The sequence below is a fragment of the Schistocerca cancellata genome, chromosome 2 (assembly GCF_023864275.1).
Source record: "Schistocerca cancellata isolate TAMUIC-IGC-003103 chromosome 2, iqSchCanc2.1, whole genome shotgun sequence".
NCBI lineage: Eukaryota > Metazoa > Arthropoda > Insecta > Orthoptera > Acrididae > Schistocerca > Schistocerca cancellata.
The window spans coordinates 753,190,682-753,205,395 of record NC_064627.1 but is presented as its reverse complement, the minus strand read 5'-3'; the positions used below and the strand labels follow the sequence as shown (position 1 = coordinate 753,205,395).

The 14,714-nt window shown below is 38.6% G+C and overlaps 1 protein-coding gene across 2 annotated transcripts in view; it reads left to right on the top strand.

Moving 5' to 3' along the window:
• The window catches only part of LOC126162569 (exocyst complex component 7), a 113,466-nt gene that overhangs the window by 24,714 nt on the left and 74,038 nt on the right, over nt 1-14,714 (top strand). For both annotated transcript variants that reach the window (XM_049919160.1, XM_049919159.1), the window contains exons 6-7: nt 3,800-3,861; nt 12,455-12,555. In XM_049919160.1, coding sequence (XP_049775117.1) covers nt 3,800-3,861; nt 12,455-12,555 — 163 coding nt within the window. The remainder of the gene's footprint in view (nt 1-3,799; nt 3,862-12,454; nt 12,556-14,714) is intronic.

Here is a 14,714-nt window from a genome sequence, read left to right as displayed (position 1 = left end):
GCATAACAGTGATAAACAGGCATCCTGGTGGTAATCATTTGGGGATGGTTGAGAAGTGCTGAAAGAAGCAGTTTATGTCCTTGTTGCAGGAAGTTAGGCATCAGGCAACAGATTGGAGTGTTGGTTAGCAAGAGCGTAGCCATGGTGTGCTCAAACCCTACCTCTGTGTGTCCCCTACCGACATCAAACCCATTGCCACAGCCCTTACACATCTGATCTACTATATCCGTATTGTAACTACTTCTCCTTGTAGGAGACGATTTACGAATAAATTTGTGACACAGGCACAGGCACCCGCATGGCACTCTTTTATGACAACATATTTATGTGCCACCTAGAGGAAACCTTCCTAGCCATCCACGATCCTAAACCGCTGGTCTGGTACCAGTTCACTGGTGACATCTTCATGATAGAAATCTAGGGCTAAGACATGCTATCCTCATTCCTTTACAACCTCAACACTTTCTCTCCCGTCCACTTCACCTGGCCCTTTTCAGCTCAGTATACTACCTCCTCAGAACAACCCAGCTTTCCAGAAGTCACACTACCTACATCCTTATATCATAGTCCACTAAAATCATGCACCGATAGCCAAAGTGGTTAAGGAGCCACTTGCAATAAGTGGGAAATCCAGGTGTAAGTACCAGTCCAGCACAAATTTTGATATCTGAATACTGGGTAGTAAATATGTACAAGTGATGTCAAGGAATTTGCAGTCAGCAAATTAATTTTGAAGTATTTCTTACCATTGTGGATCAGTGTCTGTTCTTTCAGACATGCATGTAAGCTTTCATTATTGTTTATGTGCCTGTTGACTGCTCAGATCCTCAACTTGATGAGAATACAATTTCTGTTATTTATGTGTCAGTATGACTTTCCTGAGTCATACCTGTAATAATGAGACTGCTGTGTGGATGGTAAGGTCAACTAGAACCCCCAGCTGAATTGTATTGAGTGTCTGTGGAATTAGATTGAAAAGGGTATTACGAGGTGCATTCAAGTTCTAAGGCCTCCGATTTTTTTTCTAATTAACCGAAATCAATGAAACTGGCATTACTTCTCGATGTAATCGCCCCTGCAGACGTACACATTTTTCACAACGCTGACGCCATGATTCCATGGCAGCGGCGAAGGCTTCTTTAGGAGTCTGTTTTGACCACTGGAAAATCGCTGAGGCAATAGCAGCACGGCTGGTGCATGTGCGGCCACGGAGAGTGTCTTTCATTGTTGGAAAAAGCCAAAAGTCACTAGGAGCCAGGTCAGGTGAGTAGGGAGCATGAGGAATCACTTCAAAGTTGTTATCACGAAGAAACTGTTGCGTAACGTTAGCTCGATGTGCGGGTGCGTTGTCTTGGTGAAACAGCACACGCGCAGCCCTTCCCAGACGTTTTTGTTGCAGTGCAGGAAGGAATTTGTTCTTCAAAACATTTTTGTAGGATGCACCTGTTCCGTAGTGCCCTTTGGAATGCAATGGGTAAGGATTACGCTCTCGCTGTCCCAGAACATGGACACCATCATTTTTTTCAGCACTGGCGGCTACCCGAAATTTTTTCGGTGGCGGTGAATCTGTGTGCTTCCATTGAGCTGACTGGTGCTTTGTTTCTGGATTGAAAAATGGCATCCACGTCTCATCCATTGTCACAACCGACAAAAAGAAAGTCCCATTCATGCTGTCGTTGCGCGTCAACATTGCTTGGCAACATGCCACACGGGCAGCCATGTGGTCGTCCGTCAGCATTCGTGGCACCCACCTGGATGACACTTTTCACATTTTCAGGTCATCATGCAGGATTGTGTGCACAGAACCCACAGAAATGTCAACTCTGGAGGCGATCTGTTCAACAGTCATTCGGCGATCCCCCAAAACAATTCTCTCCACTTTCTCGATCATGTCGTCAGACCGGCTTGTGTGAGCCCGAGTTTGTTTTGGTTTGTTGTCACACGATGTTCTGCCTTCATTAAACTGTCGCACCCACGAACGCACTTTCGACACATCCATAACTCCATCACCACATGTCTCCTTCAATTGTCGATGAATTTAAATTGGTTTCACACCACGCAAATTCAGAAAACGAATGATTGCATGCTGTTCAAGTAAGAACAGTTCTCATTCTCGCCGCTGGTGGTAAAATTCCATCTGCTGTACGGTGCGGCCATCTCTGGGATGTATTGACAATGAACGCGGCCTCATTTTAAAACAATGCGCATGTTTCTATCTCTTTCCAGTCCGGAGAAAAAAAATCAGAGGCCTTAGAACTTGAATGCACCTCGTACAGCTAGCTGGCAAATCCCTCGACTGTTTCAGGCATGGAAATGCTGTTATTTAGTATTGGTAAAGTTTTACTTAGATACTCCTCACTCTTCTTCTTTTCCTTCAGTGTTTGTCCTGCATGCTTGCAGGGTCTACTACATGGATCCATTGTCTCCATTTTGCTCTATCATGGACTACATCTGGGCAGATGTTCACGCATTTAAGCTCTTCTCTCACGGGCTGCATCTGGGTGGATGTTCACACATTTAAGGTCTTTATGAATTGTATCAGCCCAACATTGCTTAGGTTGTCCTTTGGGTCTACTGCTGATGACTTTAAGTGTGTTACCCGCCTTGGGAATAGAGTCATCTCCGGCCCATACCTCTAAATTTTTGCCACAAAGTTGAATACCAATATGGGATGTCCATGGTTACAATGGAGACTGTAATAATGGATAACTTGACTTGTTTCTGCACAAAAATTTCCTCACATCATTGTATTCATTGTCAAGAATTACAAGCCACCTATTTTTTATATTCCTGTAATTTACTATTTATTTCGAAGTGATCTTTCTAACTAATTTAAAGTAAATGGAAAGCTCAATTTTCCATAACGTGATATCTCAAGTGACCCCTTAATTTGTTTGAATCAGCGAATTCCACTTAATTTTTCACAATACACAGGTAAACTGAAAAAAGAGTCAAATGGAAAGAAAATACCATAAATATACCAGACAGGGTTTTCCCAGGAAAATTTGTTTGTGAAGTAAAAGAAAGGGAAGTGTTAAACATTAAAAATGATAAATATAAGTAACTATTAAGCTCAAAATTAGCTGCATATTTTCCTTTTTCACAACTTTGGTTGTATCCAAGAAACATCATTACATTATGCTTTCGCAGAGTTAACATTGGTGCCAAAGTCCACTAGACCAAAAAAATTACATATAATTGGTATGATTGGTGAAAGGTTTTTCCCATTACATAAGATTTTTCCCTTAAATTGTCCTGTGGATTTGTTAGCTACACTGGATGACTGGGTGACTGTAAAAATTAAAATGCCTGTATTCAAAATTGGCATGTTGTTGGTTTGTTGTTAATTTCAGCATTTTTGTATACTATACTGCATTACCTTCAGACATAACATGATGACCCACCCTGCTTCTAGGCTGTATTGATGTAGGCAACTGTTGGTTTTTGTATTATCCAGGGCATAAGTCTTGTAGTTCGAACTTGATTTTCCCATACTGAATTTACATACTGCATAATATTATATAAGTATAATAGTATATTGTAATTTTTAACTTACAAGTTACACATTGTCATTTGCTTCTTGAATCCCAGCTCATGCTGCTTTAAGTGATCGATAAGTGGCTGTTAAACCTGTAACAAGGAGAAAAGCTGTGCATGAAGCATGTTTGTTGGCAGTTAATGGTTGTTATTATGTTGACATGATTTTTGAAACATAAAATTTTTATTGTTGGACAACTTCTTTCATTACATGACTACTTAATATATGCAGAAAACTTATACTCAGTTACTACTGTTACAGAGACCTAAATTTCAGTCACGTCATGATACACCAAATCGAAGAGGATCAAAGAGACTACAAGTGTAAGTACTCTGCTGTGCTACTGTTACCAGAATATGTGCCATGTGTTACATGTTGTTCTTAGCTGCCACAATTTTATTTAGTTTTGCTGGTGATTTGATTTCAAATACTAACTACAGGAAAACCAGTCAGATTATAGTACCAGGACAGTGAAGTTGGTGCACATGTGATTTCGTTAGTTAGCTTTTGAGGAGGATCTTGTTACAAAGTGAGCAATATTTTCAGTCTTGTTTATATGCTTATCAACTACTCAGCTATATGACAGGTAGTTTACCTTTACCTCTTCCATTATTTGCCATACAGAAGGCTGAAAATTTACAGTTTCTTCCCCAAAAGCCTGGTAATATGAAAATTTTAAGTAGTTTCTCATAAGATCTATTGTGTTGTTATTCAGGTGTATGCTGGTTTAAGTCTTTCTAAGATTTCTGATTAATGATCTTGGTGCCAACAAGTGAATGACCCATTGTGTTGTCTTTTTCCCATAAGCTTGATGCTCTCAGTTAACTTTACCTGATATGGGTTCTAAAAATTTGAGCAGTAGCCAATTGTGGGTCATGCAAATGTTGTGTAAACAATCTGTTTTTGTAAACAATTTACAGTTTTCCAGTATCTCAATGATGAATTGAAATATGCCAATTGCTGTATACATAATTGAACTTTTTCAGTCTTTTTGCCTCATAGCTATAACTATTGTAACTACCAGATATTTTCATGGCAGTTTTGACTCAATGGTCATGATGCAGTGAAAGGGCACTACCACCACAAAGTTACATTTTGTAAAGTGCAGATTCCCCCACCCCCCACCAGCACCAGCACCACCACCACCACCACCATCGGGATGGCATTTTTGTCAAGAAGTAAACAATGTATGTTACGAGGTCATTCAATAAGTCCTCAGAAAGAGAAAGGGATAGATAAAAAAAATTATTTCAGAATTTTTAAAAATATTTTTCAACATAATCCTCTTTTAACTCTATACACTTTTACAAGCATTGCTCCAAATTTCTTAAACCATCCAAACTGTAGGATTTCAAAAGGTCTGCAAAACAGGCATATGTATTGGGTGACTACCTCCTCATTCTAGGTGAACTATTATCTGCTGAGCCACTTTTTTAAGTTTGAAAGTAAAAAAAAAAAAAATCACTGGGGGCCAAATCTGGCTTATGTTCCAGTAATTTGAACTGTAATTCCATCGTTTTGGCCATCAAAACTGCACAGGTGTGCATCCCTGCATTGTCATCATGGAAGGAAATCTTTTCTTTTTCAAACAAGCATGTTTTTCCTTGATTTCTTCATTTACCCAGTGCAACACATAATACTCTCCAGTTATTGTTGGTCCCATTTTGAAGTGATCACTTAGACTATTCTGCATGCATCCCAAAAAACTGTGGCCATCACATTACTGACCGATTTAACTGTCTTCACCTTCTTTGGAGCCCATTTGTCTTCAAAAACCCACTGTTTTCATTGTTCCTTAGCCTACAGAGTGTAGTGGTGTACCCATCTTTTGTCCAGAGTTTCCTATATATGCTGAAACCTGGAAGGATTTAGACAGGAATGTGCAAAACACAACCTGAGGATTTATTCTCCACTGAGAACAAAAGGGGCATTTCATCTTGTGGATATTTTTTTCAGACTCAATTTTTTGTGCAAAATTGTAATTGCTCCACCTTGTGATACACCTGTGGCTTCAACTATTTCATGCACTTTGATTTGTTGAACTCGAATTTTATCATTGATTTTGTCTATTATTTCAGAGGTGGTCACATTGATTGGGCTGTTCATCGTTTGTGAATGTACACCAATATCTAAAGCCATTTGCCCGATTGTAAACATTCGTAAACACAGGAGCAGATGTGCTATTAACTTCACCCAACTCAGCTTTGATCTGTATGAGTATTAAGCCCTTTAAATAGAAGTGTTTAATCACTGCTTGAAACGTACTTTCTTCCATGTTGCGAAATAAACATAAGCTTGTTGCTTGAATTGACTGGAACGACGACATCGTGTAATTAGTACAAAATTAGAATTATATATTAATACCTTCAGCTGCTGATGGGCATTGATATATACCAACGGGGACAGGTGAAAATGTGTGCCCCAACTGGGACTCGAACCCGGCATCTCATGCTTACGTGGCAGATGCTCTATCCTTCTGTGCCACCAAGGGCGCAGAGGACAGTGCGACTGCAGGGACTATCCTGCGCACACCTCCTGCGAGACCCGCATTCTCACCTTATATGTCCACACACTACATTCGTAGTGTCCCTATCCGACACACTCATTACTCGTGGAAGACATTCTTACCAAGTCCCATAAGAGTTCAGGTAATATGTGTACATCCGCACAGAAGAGGAAGGTCATGGCCGGTATTGCCAGAATTATATACTTATATGGATGTGGTTTCTTTTCTTTCGGACATTGGGGAACAAACACTGTAACGTGGGCTGGACCTGATCAGTCAAAATGCTCACAATTTCTTGGCAGTAATGAAAGCGTGCGAGTACTAATGGGGCCTCATGGAATATCAAGATGTGGCTGCCTAAATCATCACCGAATCCCTATCATGTTTCACTTCTGGGACATCAGCTCGGCCAGAAGTTGGACATAGTGTGCATCAAGATACATCTGACCAAATGATGTTCTTGTTCCGTGTTTTCCTGTTATGGGCATTTTCATTACTGATGAGTGGTTTTGGAATTCCAGCTTGCCCTGCAGTTCCAGGCTTATGTTGTCCTGGTACTGACAAGGTTCACAAGTGCAACATTCAGTTCTGCAGTAACTTTTTCAGCTGTTGTCATTTTTAGGCACAATTCTCTTCAATTACCAGCTGTCAAGATCACTCAACATACACTTTCATCTGTGCTGTGACTTAGTGGATATTTTTCTGCTTTCCCATGGTGCCTCATGAAAAATCAAACACTTTGGCTACCTTGGTTACGGAGTCACCCACTGCATGAGCATCAATAATTTTCTCATGTTTGAATTCATTTAGCTCCTACATAATGCCCTCAAAATGACATGGAATGCAGTTCTGATAGGCTGACACTGGCAACGTATTGAGAACATTTCACAGATACCATTCATGGTTAAATACAACAGTGCAAAATGCAGTCAGCTGTCATCAGCATTTATGTTCAAGCATGCATTTCTTGTTGTGTTTCCACTTTTTTCTCCAACCCTTGTACACAAAGCATTGCCTCATGGGATAGAAATATTACGTTCCATGAAAAAAATCCTAAAACTGACTGTGGATAAAACTCTGCATGTTTGGATTAATAGCTCAACACTTAACCACTAAGATAGAAATTTTATGTTACTGTTATCATGCATTGTGTTTGGTATTTTAATTTTTGATGTATCATTCTTAGCTTACACATAGTTTCTGGAATGAGAAGCAGTAAGCCTTAATAAGAGGATTTAAGCGGTTTTCCTTTATAACTAGTGTTATGAGTAGTTTGCCATGAATTTTAGTTGCTAAATGTGGTTATCCTGTACTTTATACATTAAAGTATGATCTTGTGAAAGTTATGTTCACTGATGAGCAAAGGCATTATGAGTACTGCCCACAGCGAGACTAAATACCACCTGACAGTGTTGCAAACACAGTAAGAGAAGTATACAAGTATACAAGAAGTATACAAGTGAATGGAGAATCATTCTAGTGACAATACAGGCCACAAATGGGGAAAACCACTGACATAAATGGTTTTGACTAAGGGCAGATTGTTATGGTACCCTGACTGGGGACAAGCACCTCGAAAGTGGCAAAGCTTGTCAGCTATTTGCATGCTCCTGTAATGAGCATCTAGAGAAAGTGCTTGAAGAACAGTGAAACCACAAATAGCTGACAGAGTGGTGGATGTCCATGCCTCATCGCAGAACACAGAGGTTGGAGGCTTGTCAGCTCTGTAAAGCAGTGTGGGAGGTGTGTGATGATCTGATGGCAGAGTTCAGTGCGGGTGCAGGCACAAGTGTTTTGAAGCACATGGGGGTCCATAGCAGATGACCACCAACTGTTCCCATGTTAATTCAACTACATTGTTCCTTATGATCACAATGGGGATGGAATTATCAATATTGGACTATTAATGGAAAATAGCTGCCTGGTCAGATAAATTACATTTCATGTTACACCAAGTCTTTGGTTGTGTTCGGATAAGCTTCTTCATTAAGGTGAACAACTGCTTGAAACCTGCACTATGCCTCAAATGCAGTAGTTTGCAATGGAGGACTTTCACGTGAGCTTCCATGGGACCACTGATAGTTATCAAGGATATTGTGACAAATGCAGACTACATGAAAATTACTGATTACAATATGAACACCAGCATTTTGGTTTGAAGAATGGACCTGTAGTTACAATGTGGAGAATGTGGTTTTGAGTAACTTGGATAGATGTTCAGAGACATGCAAATGGTCACTGGAGAACTCCAGAGTTTGGGTTCCAGTGTGTTACAGAATCCATGTCAGGACTGCTGACTACAGAGCACTTAAGGGAACAAATTTTAAGTTAGGTGAACTTGGAGCCCAGTTTAGAAAACATCTGTGGTAGTTCCTTAAGAAGGAATACAGAACGGGCTCTCTCTGTGCCATTTGCCTTTCTGTAAGTAAACACCATGTCGACGAGCTCTCGATTTGAACATGGAACCATTGTGTACCATGCTGTATCACATCCAGTATAAAGTGAGTCAGCAAGAGAAGTGACTCGGACACAACATTACCAATTACTATGGCACGAGAGGGTGCTAGGGTATGACTGCAGTATTTCCAGTTCAAAAAGCCGACAGTATTTCCAGTTCAAAAAGCCGACAGTATTTCCAGTTCAAAAAGCCGAAAGGGTTGCTGTTGTATGGAATGTGCTCTGGTACACCATTTATAGTGGTAAAGATATTTAATGGATGGAGAGGGATCATGGGCAGGTAAATTGGGACAGAGCGTGAGGCTTAGCCAGCAGATACTGACACTGACACTTCTTCAATGACGTACCAATCGAATGAGCGACTGAGATGGAAATTCCACCAAATCATAATTATGATCATTTAATGCACACACCAGCACACGCAAAACTATACCACATTATTTCTAAACTTCACCAACTTTACTTAATATTAAAAAGATAGAGATTACTTATGCCTTTGGTTAGCAATAGAATATTCATGTTAATGTAATATTTTATGAGAAGCTATTTTTTTTAATTATATAGTGTTTGATGTCATTTTGTCCATCATTTGAGCATGATTTATTATGAAAATCTTTTTACTAATGTTGGGCTTAGGTCCAAAAGTTGTATAAAATTGCAATGTAATGCATGTCACTAGAATGAAATGAAAGCAAGCTAAAAGAAATAGCGGGTATAATGCATTGTGAGCTGGCCTTGCATGTTGAGACTGGAAGGGATATAGTTTATGGAGATCAAAGGGTTAGGAGTTCTGCTTCCACGATGCGAGTTCGAAAAGACTGTGTGATTGATTTGTGGCCAGCAAATGGCATTGTAGTGCAAGTCTTGAGGCCATAGGAGATCTGTTTTGCAAATAAAACTATTTAGATCCTTTAATATACATTTTTATTTATAATGTCATTTTGGCTACCACCATCAAAAGATTTCTAATTAAGATTAGAGGCATGTGGGAATGAGAGGCATTAGTTGCAAAAGATGAAAAAGTAAAAAGGTAAAAAAAGTTCGATCACCAAAACCTAGAACTTGTAAAACAATGTTTGGTGTTAGTATCACTAAAACTTACTCCTAATTGGGGTGTCAATTGTGAGCTTGACTCAAAAAATTTCAAAGATGTTGTTGTCCAAAAGGTGGCCTTAGTATTGGGGACATTGCCTTCAGATTTCTTTTCCCAGTATTACTTATGAACACACAATTTAAATGAGTATAGTTGCACATTTATAAAGTTAACTTTTCAGATCATAGCCATTAGTCCCTGTGGGGTTCACCTAAATTTGACACCAGATGAGGTGGTGCAGTGGTTAGCACACTGGACTAGAATTTGGGAGGACGAGGGTTCAGATCCTGATCTGACCATCCAAATTTAGGTTTTCTGTGATTTCCCTAAATCATTTCAGGTAAATGCTGGGATGGTTCCTGTGAAAAGGGCATGGCCAATTAGTGTTTCCCATCTTTTCATAACCTGTGCTTGTGCTCTCTCTCTCTCTCTCTCTCTCTCTCTCTCTAAAGACCATGCTATCAACAGAACTTTAACCTTCCTTCATTCCTAAATCTGACATCACATATTCTTTGAATTTGCATTACATTATTATCTGTTCAACAGTTGCATAAATATTAGTATAAAAAAACTTTTTCCTTTTTTTGAGAAAGAACACCAGGCTATGTTTTAAAACACTTTATTCAGACCACTAATTTCAGAAACTGTCCATTCTCAAAGTGCACATATAGGGTAATTTTTTTCCACTGTGAGCAAACCCGAGGGACTGATCGATGAGTGGATATGGAACAAAAAAAGCTCTGATGAATGTCTGTCCAGAAATGCATGGATTCCATGCTAGAGACCATTTATTCAATAACACTATGTTACAGAGACTGCAGTCTCATACACATTGTACCATGTAGCCACAGTTACAGTATGCATGATTTCCTCCTAGTGGGTGGTACTGTTCCTCATACGTCATGCCCTAGCAGCTTCTCTTGCCATAGTAATTAGTAATGTTGTGTCCGAGTCACTTCTCTTGCTGACTCACCTTGTAGTGGATGTTATACAGAATTGTACACAATGGTTCCATATTCAAATCGAGAGCTTGTCGACATGGTGTGTCCTTGCAGAAAGGCAAATGGCAATGGGTGGTGGGCAGCAAGGCTATATCAGTAGACCTACTCCACTGACAACCACCACAGCATTCAATGTTTGCAACAGTGTTTCATTTGTCTCAGACAGGATCGTTTCAGGAAGCAAGAAATCATGAACAGTGTACCCGAAATGTTCGAACGCCAGACTTGGAGGAAAATATGATTAACACTGTGGTAGGCGGTCACTGTGTCGGTACCAGGCATTGAGAATGTTCAGTGTCCGGAACTAGTAGTGCAAATAAAATATTTTAAAAAACAGCCTGGTGAAATAATCGCCTTTTCCAAATTTACTGAGGCTATGGTGCCCACCCAGAAAAAAAAAAAGATAAATACATTTTGCCTTAAGATGACGTTTTGACTATAAAAGTTGTTTGCTCTTATAATTGCACTTGCCTGATAAAGCTGTGCCCTGTTAGATAAAATTGATTTAAACAATTTTATTAAATATGTAGACTTGTAAAACATGTTGCAAAGAATAAAACAGTCTGATTATTAAATTAAAATATTTTGGAAGGCAACATAATCTTATATAAGAACCATTAAATTACAAATCCGTTGATGGGGGGTAGGTGAAACAACACTATAAATACACATACATTAAGGAATTTAGACATTTTGTTCACAAAATATTCACATTGACTGTGTACTCCTTCATGAAATTTGTTTACTTTATTAAAAACATAGGAGAGCTGGTATTTAGACTTGATAGGGTGAGCGACTTTGGCTGCAAGAGTTTCTAAAGTTTATGTCATTTGATTTCCAGGCAGTGAGTGGCCAGGCAGTGCAGTTGTTAGGAGCTTGATTTTTTTCGTGAGCCCAGATTACATTGCGACACAGAATTTTTCTGTGAGCAAGACCATAGAGTAACTCTTAAGTTTGCATAGGGGAGTGTGTTGATACACAGTGTGAAATTACAAGTGTGATTAATTACTCACAAATTGCAAGGGACACTTTGACTCTACTTTTTGTGAATTGTCTGACTGCTAGATTTGCTGAGCTATTCAAATTTCAAAGGTATTCCTTGTGTCACCTAGCAACATTCATTTATTTATATTGCAGTTAACAAGTCTGGAAAAAGCTCACAGACTTGTTTTTATTTTTTTGTGCATTTGTATTCCATTCTAAGATATGTTTATCAAAACAGAATGGTAACTAGCAACCACCTGCAGCCTTTCATGCTTAATGCCTTCCCTGATGATGATGGCATCTTCCAGTAGGATAACTATTCATGTTGCAAGGCCAGAATCATGCCACAGTTGTTGGACGAGCCTGATAGTGAACCCAAGTTGGCCATGGACAGATCTGTGAGACTGTTGGGTGTCAGCTCCATGCACACAACCCACCAGCCCATAATTTAGGGGAAGTGTGTGACCTGCACAGTCATCTGCTGCCACATACCTCCGGAAATGTACTAAAGACTTGTTGAATCTGTCATGCAGAATTACTGCTATATTGAGTTCCAGAGGTGGACCAACATGCTGTTAAGCAAGTGGTCAGAATGTTTTGGCTCATCAGTGTATATTTTGATTGCATTTTTCTTATTTCAGGGGAACAGCAATTAAGATATTGATCGGTTGCCTTTTCATGTATTCAAAAGCTGATTAGTACCTACAATTCCATGTTTTTAGAATGCTTGTGTATTCTGTTGTGGTGAAGATATTTTCCCTGAATACAAATGGTAAAATATGAAAACTGAGATTTTGTGCAACAGTGTGTTGGTCATGTAATGACTGTTTACAGTTTGTATACTTTTTAAGCTCATAAAAATATTTGATTTTCAGATTTGAGAAGAAAGCTAATAAGATGTTGATGAGAGCATCACAAACTATAGAACATTCTACTGGTCTCACCTTAGGCACAAGGCGAAGTGCTATTCATCTGGGTCAGTCAGAAATAAACTTCGAATCTTCTTATTTCTTTAGTCACTAATTTAGGCTAATTTATATTTGATAAAAGTTACTCAAGGTAAACAAAGATATAAACATTCTTGCTGTGCCTTGTAGGTAATTGAGATGATATTCCAAAGTTATGATTTTAAAATTAGAGCTGCTGGTCCTAAGTACTTTTCACTTTAGAGGCATATTATTAATATAATGAAATCCTGTCTGTAATAAATCTCACAACACAGTTATTGCCATTGGACTGTAGTGAAAAGTGAATGTGTGCTCATATGCCAATGGCCAAGTGGAAACTTATAATAGGTCTAAGATGTGTCTGCAAAGCTAGAAATGTGGATGTTTGAAGTGTGTATGCTGATATTTTAAACTGTAAATAAATGAATTGTGAAACTTGGCATTTAATTTTAAGTGAGACACACAGTCGAGTTAATCTCATTAGTGAGTGCTGCAAAAGTTACAGTACGAGTAATTTTGTATCAGAATGATTTTAAGATTAGGGACATATATTGCTAGTGATTAAAGATATGCTGAGTAAACACCTGCAGTATTATTGGGAAAACATCCAATACAAAAAAAGACTTGCTCCCACTCTCTGGAATAAATTCACTATTGTGCATTTGAACTTGGCATCTCAAATAATGGAAACTGCAAGCATCATCTTTACAGTGACCAGCAGTTATATTGTTGAACCTATTAGTAAAGAGTCTTCTTATGTTTTTTATACACAAAATATATCTTATCAAACCATATGAAAAGCAGTGATCCATTATGAATTTCTTTCAAAAAAACTTTAAAATAATCAACACCGATTTTTTTCTGCTACATCTTTCTGTTGAAACTGTGTTTATGAATAATGGAATATCCACAAAAATTACTATCAGTATTATGCTGTGAAGAGTCATTAAGTTGCGAGGACACACATTCAAAATTTGGACCAGTCAAAGGTTGGACATCAAATGTATAAGAAGGGTCACCAGGAATCTGACATTCTGTGAAGACTATTAATGTTCATTATCACCATAGACTCTTTTATGAACTTGTAGTGAGGAGAAGGGTTCATGCTATCTGGCAAGGAAAATATCACATGGTGGATGAAGCGATGAAGATATAAGAAGCAGGCAAGTGCAGACAAAGAGAGCTTTCCGATTCAACAGAAGTCTATTAGTATCAAACTTAGCCTTAATTAAAAAAAAATGTGAGTACACATTGTTTGAAAGTGGATCACAGACAGTAACCAGAAAAGAAGAGAATTAATGCTCTCTTAGAAGAATGCTAAGTAGACTGGTAAGGAATAAGGTGGTTCTCCATAAAATCAGCATGGAAATAATACTTGGAAGAGATCAATTAGATGAAGGAACAGGGTAATAGATCATGTATTAAGACATCACAGTATATCTCCTCCATGGTACTGTGGGAATCAGTAGAGGGCAAAAATTGTAGGGAAGGGCACATATTGGATTATATACAGCAAATAATTGATGATTTTGGGTGTACATGCTACTCTAGAATGAAGACACCAATATGCAAGAGGAAAATGTGGTGGGAAATGTCAAAACAGTCAGAGGACCAGTGCCAAAAAGAAAGCTTACCGATAGTTGGTCTCCTTAAGCACTATTTCCAAATGGAATCTGAAAGGAGGAAATAATAGTGGCACTTGAACCACCCTCTACCATAAGGTGGCGTGTAAAGTGTACATGTATTAAGTTGAGGTTTATATTTTTTTGGAGTAAATACCATTTTTGAGGAAGGCCACTGCAGCACTGTGTTCAGTGATTTGTGCATGTGCACTGACTATCTACAACAGTTGCTCAGTCACAGACACAATAATGGAATAATTTTTCCCCGTTTACATCCATTTGTGCATATTTAAAAGTCTCAGTTAACTGAACATTCCATCAAATGTGAAATACAGGCAGTGATTAGTTTTCTGTGCACTAAAATCGCAAAAAGAATAAAAGTTGACAGTTTATAGATAAAACATTGCAAGTTAATGAGTATAAACAATTAGTTGGTCATACCAATGTTAATTTTGAAGTGCGAAGTGGGTGACTATCAGTCATCTCTAAAGACTTGGTACAAAAAGTTGATGCAGAAGTTCAAGAAAACATATTTTGCCCTTATTTAATGAATTTCCTCACATTTT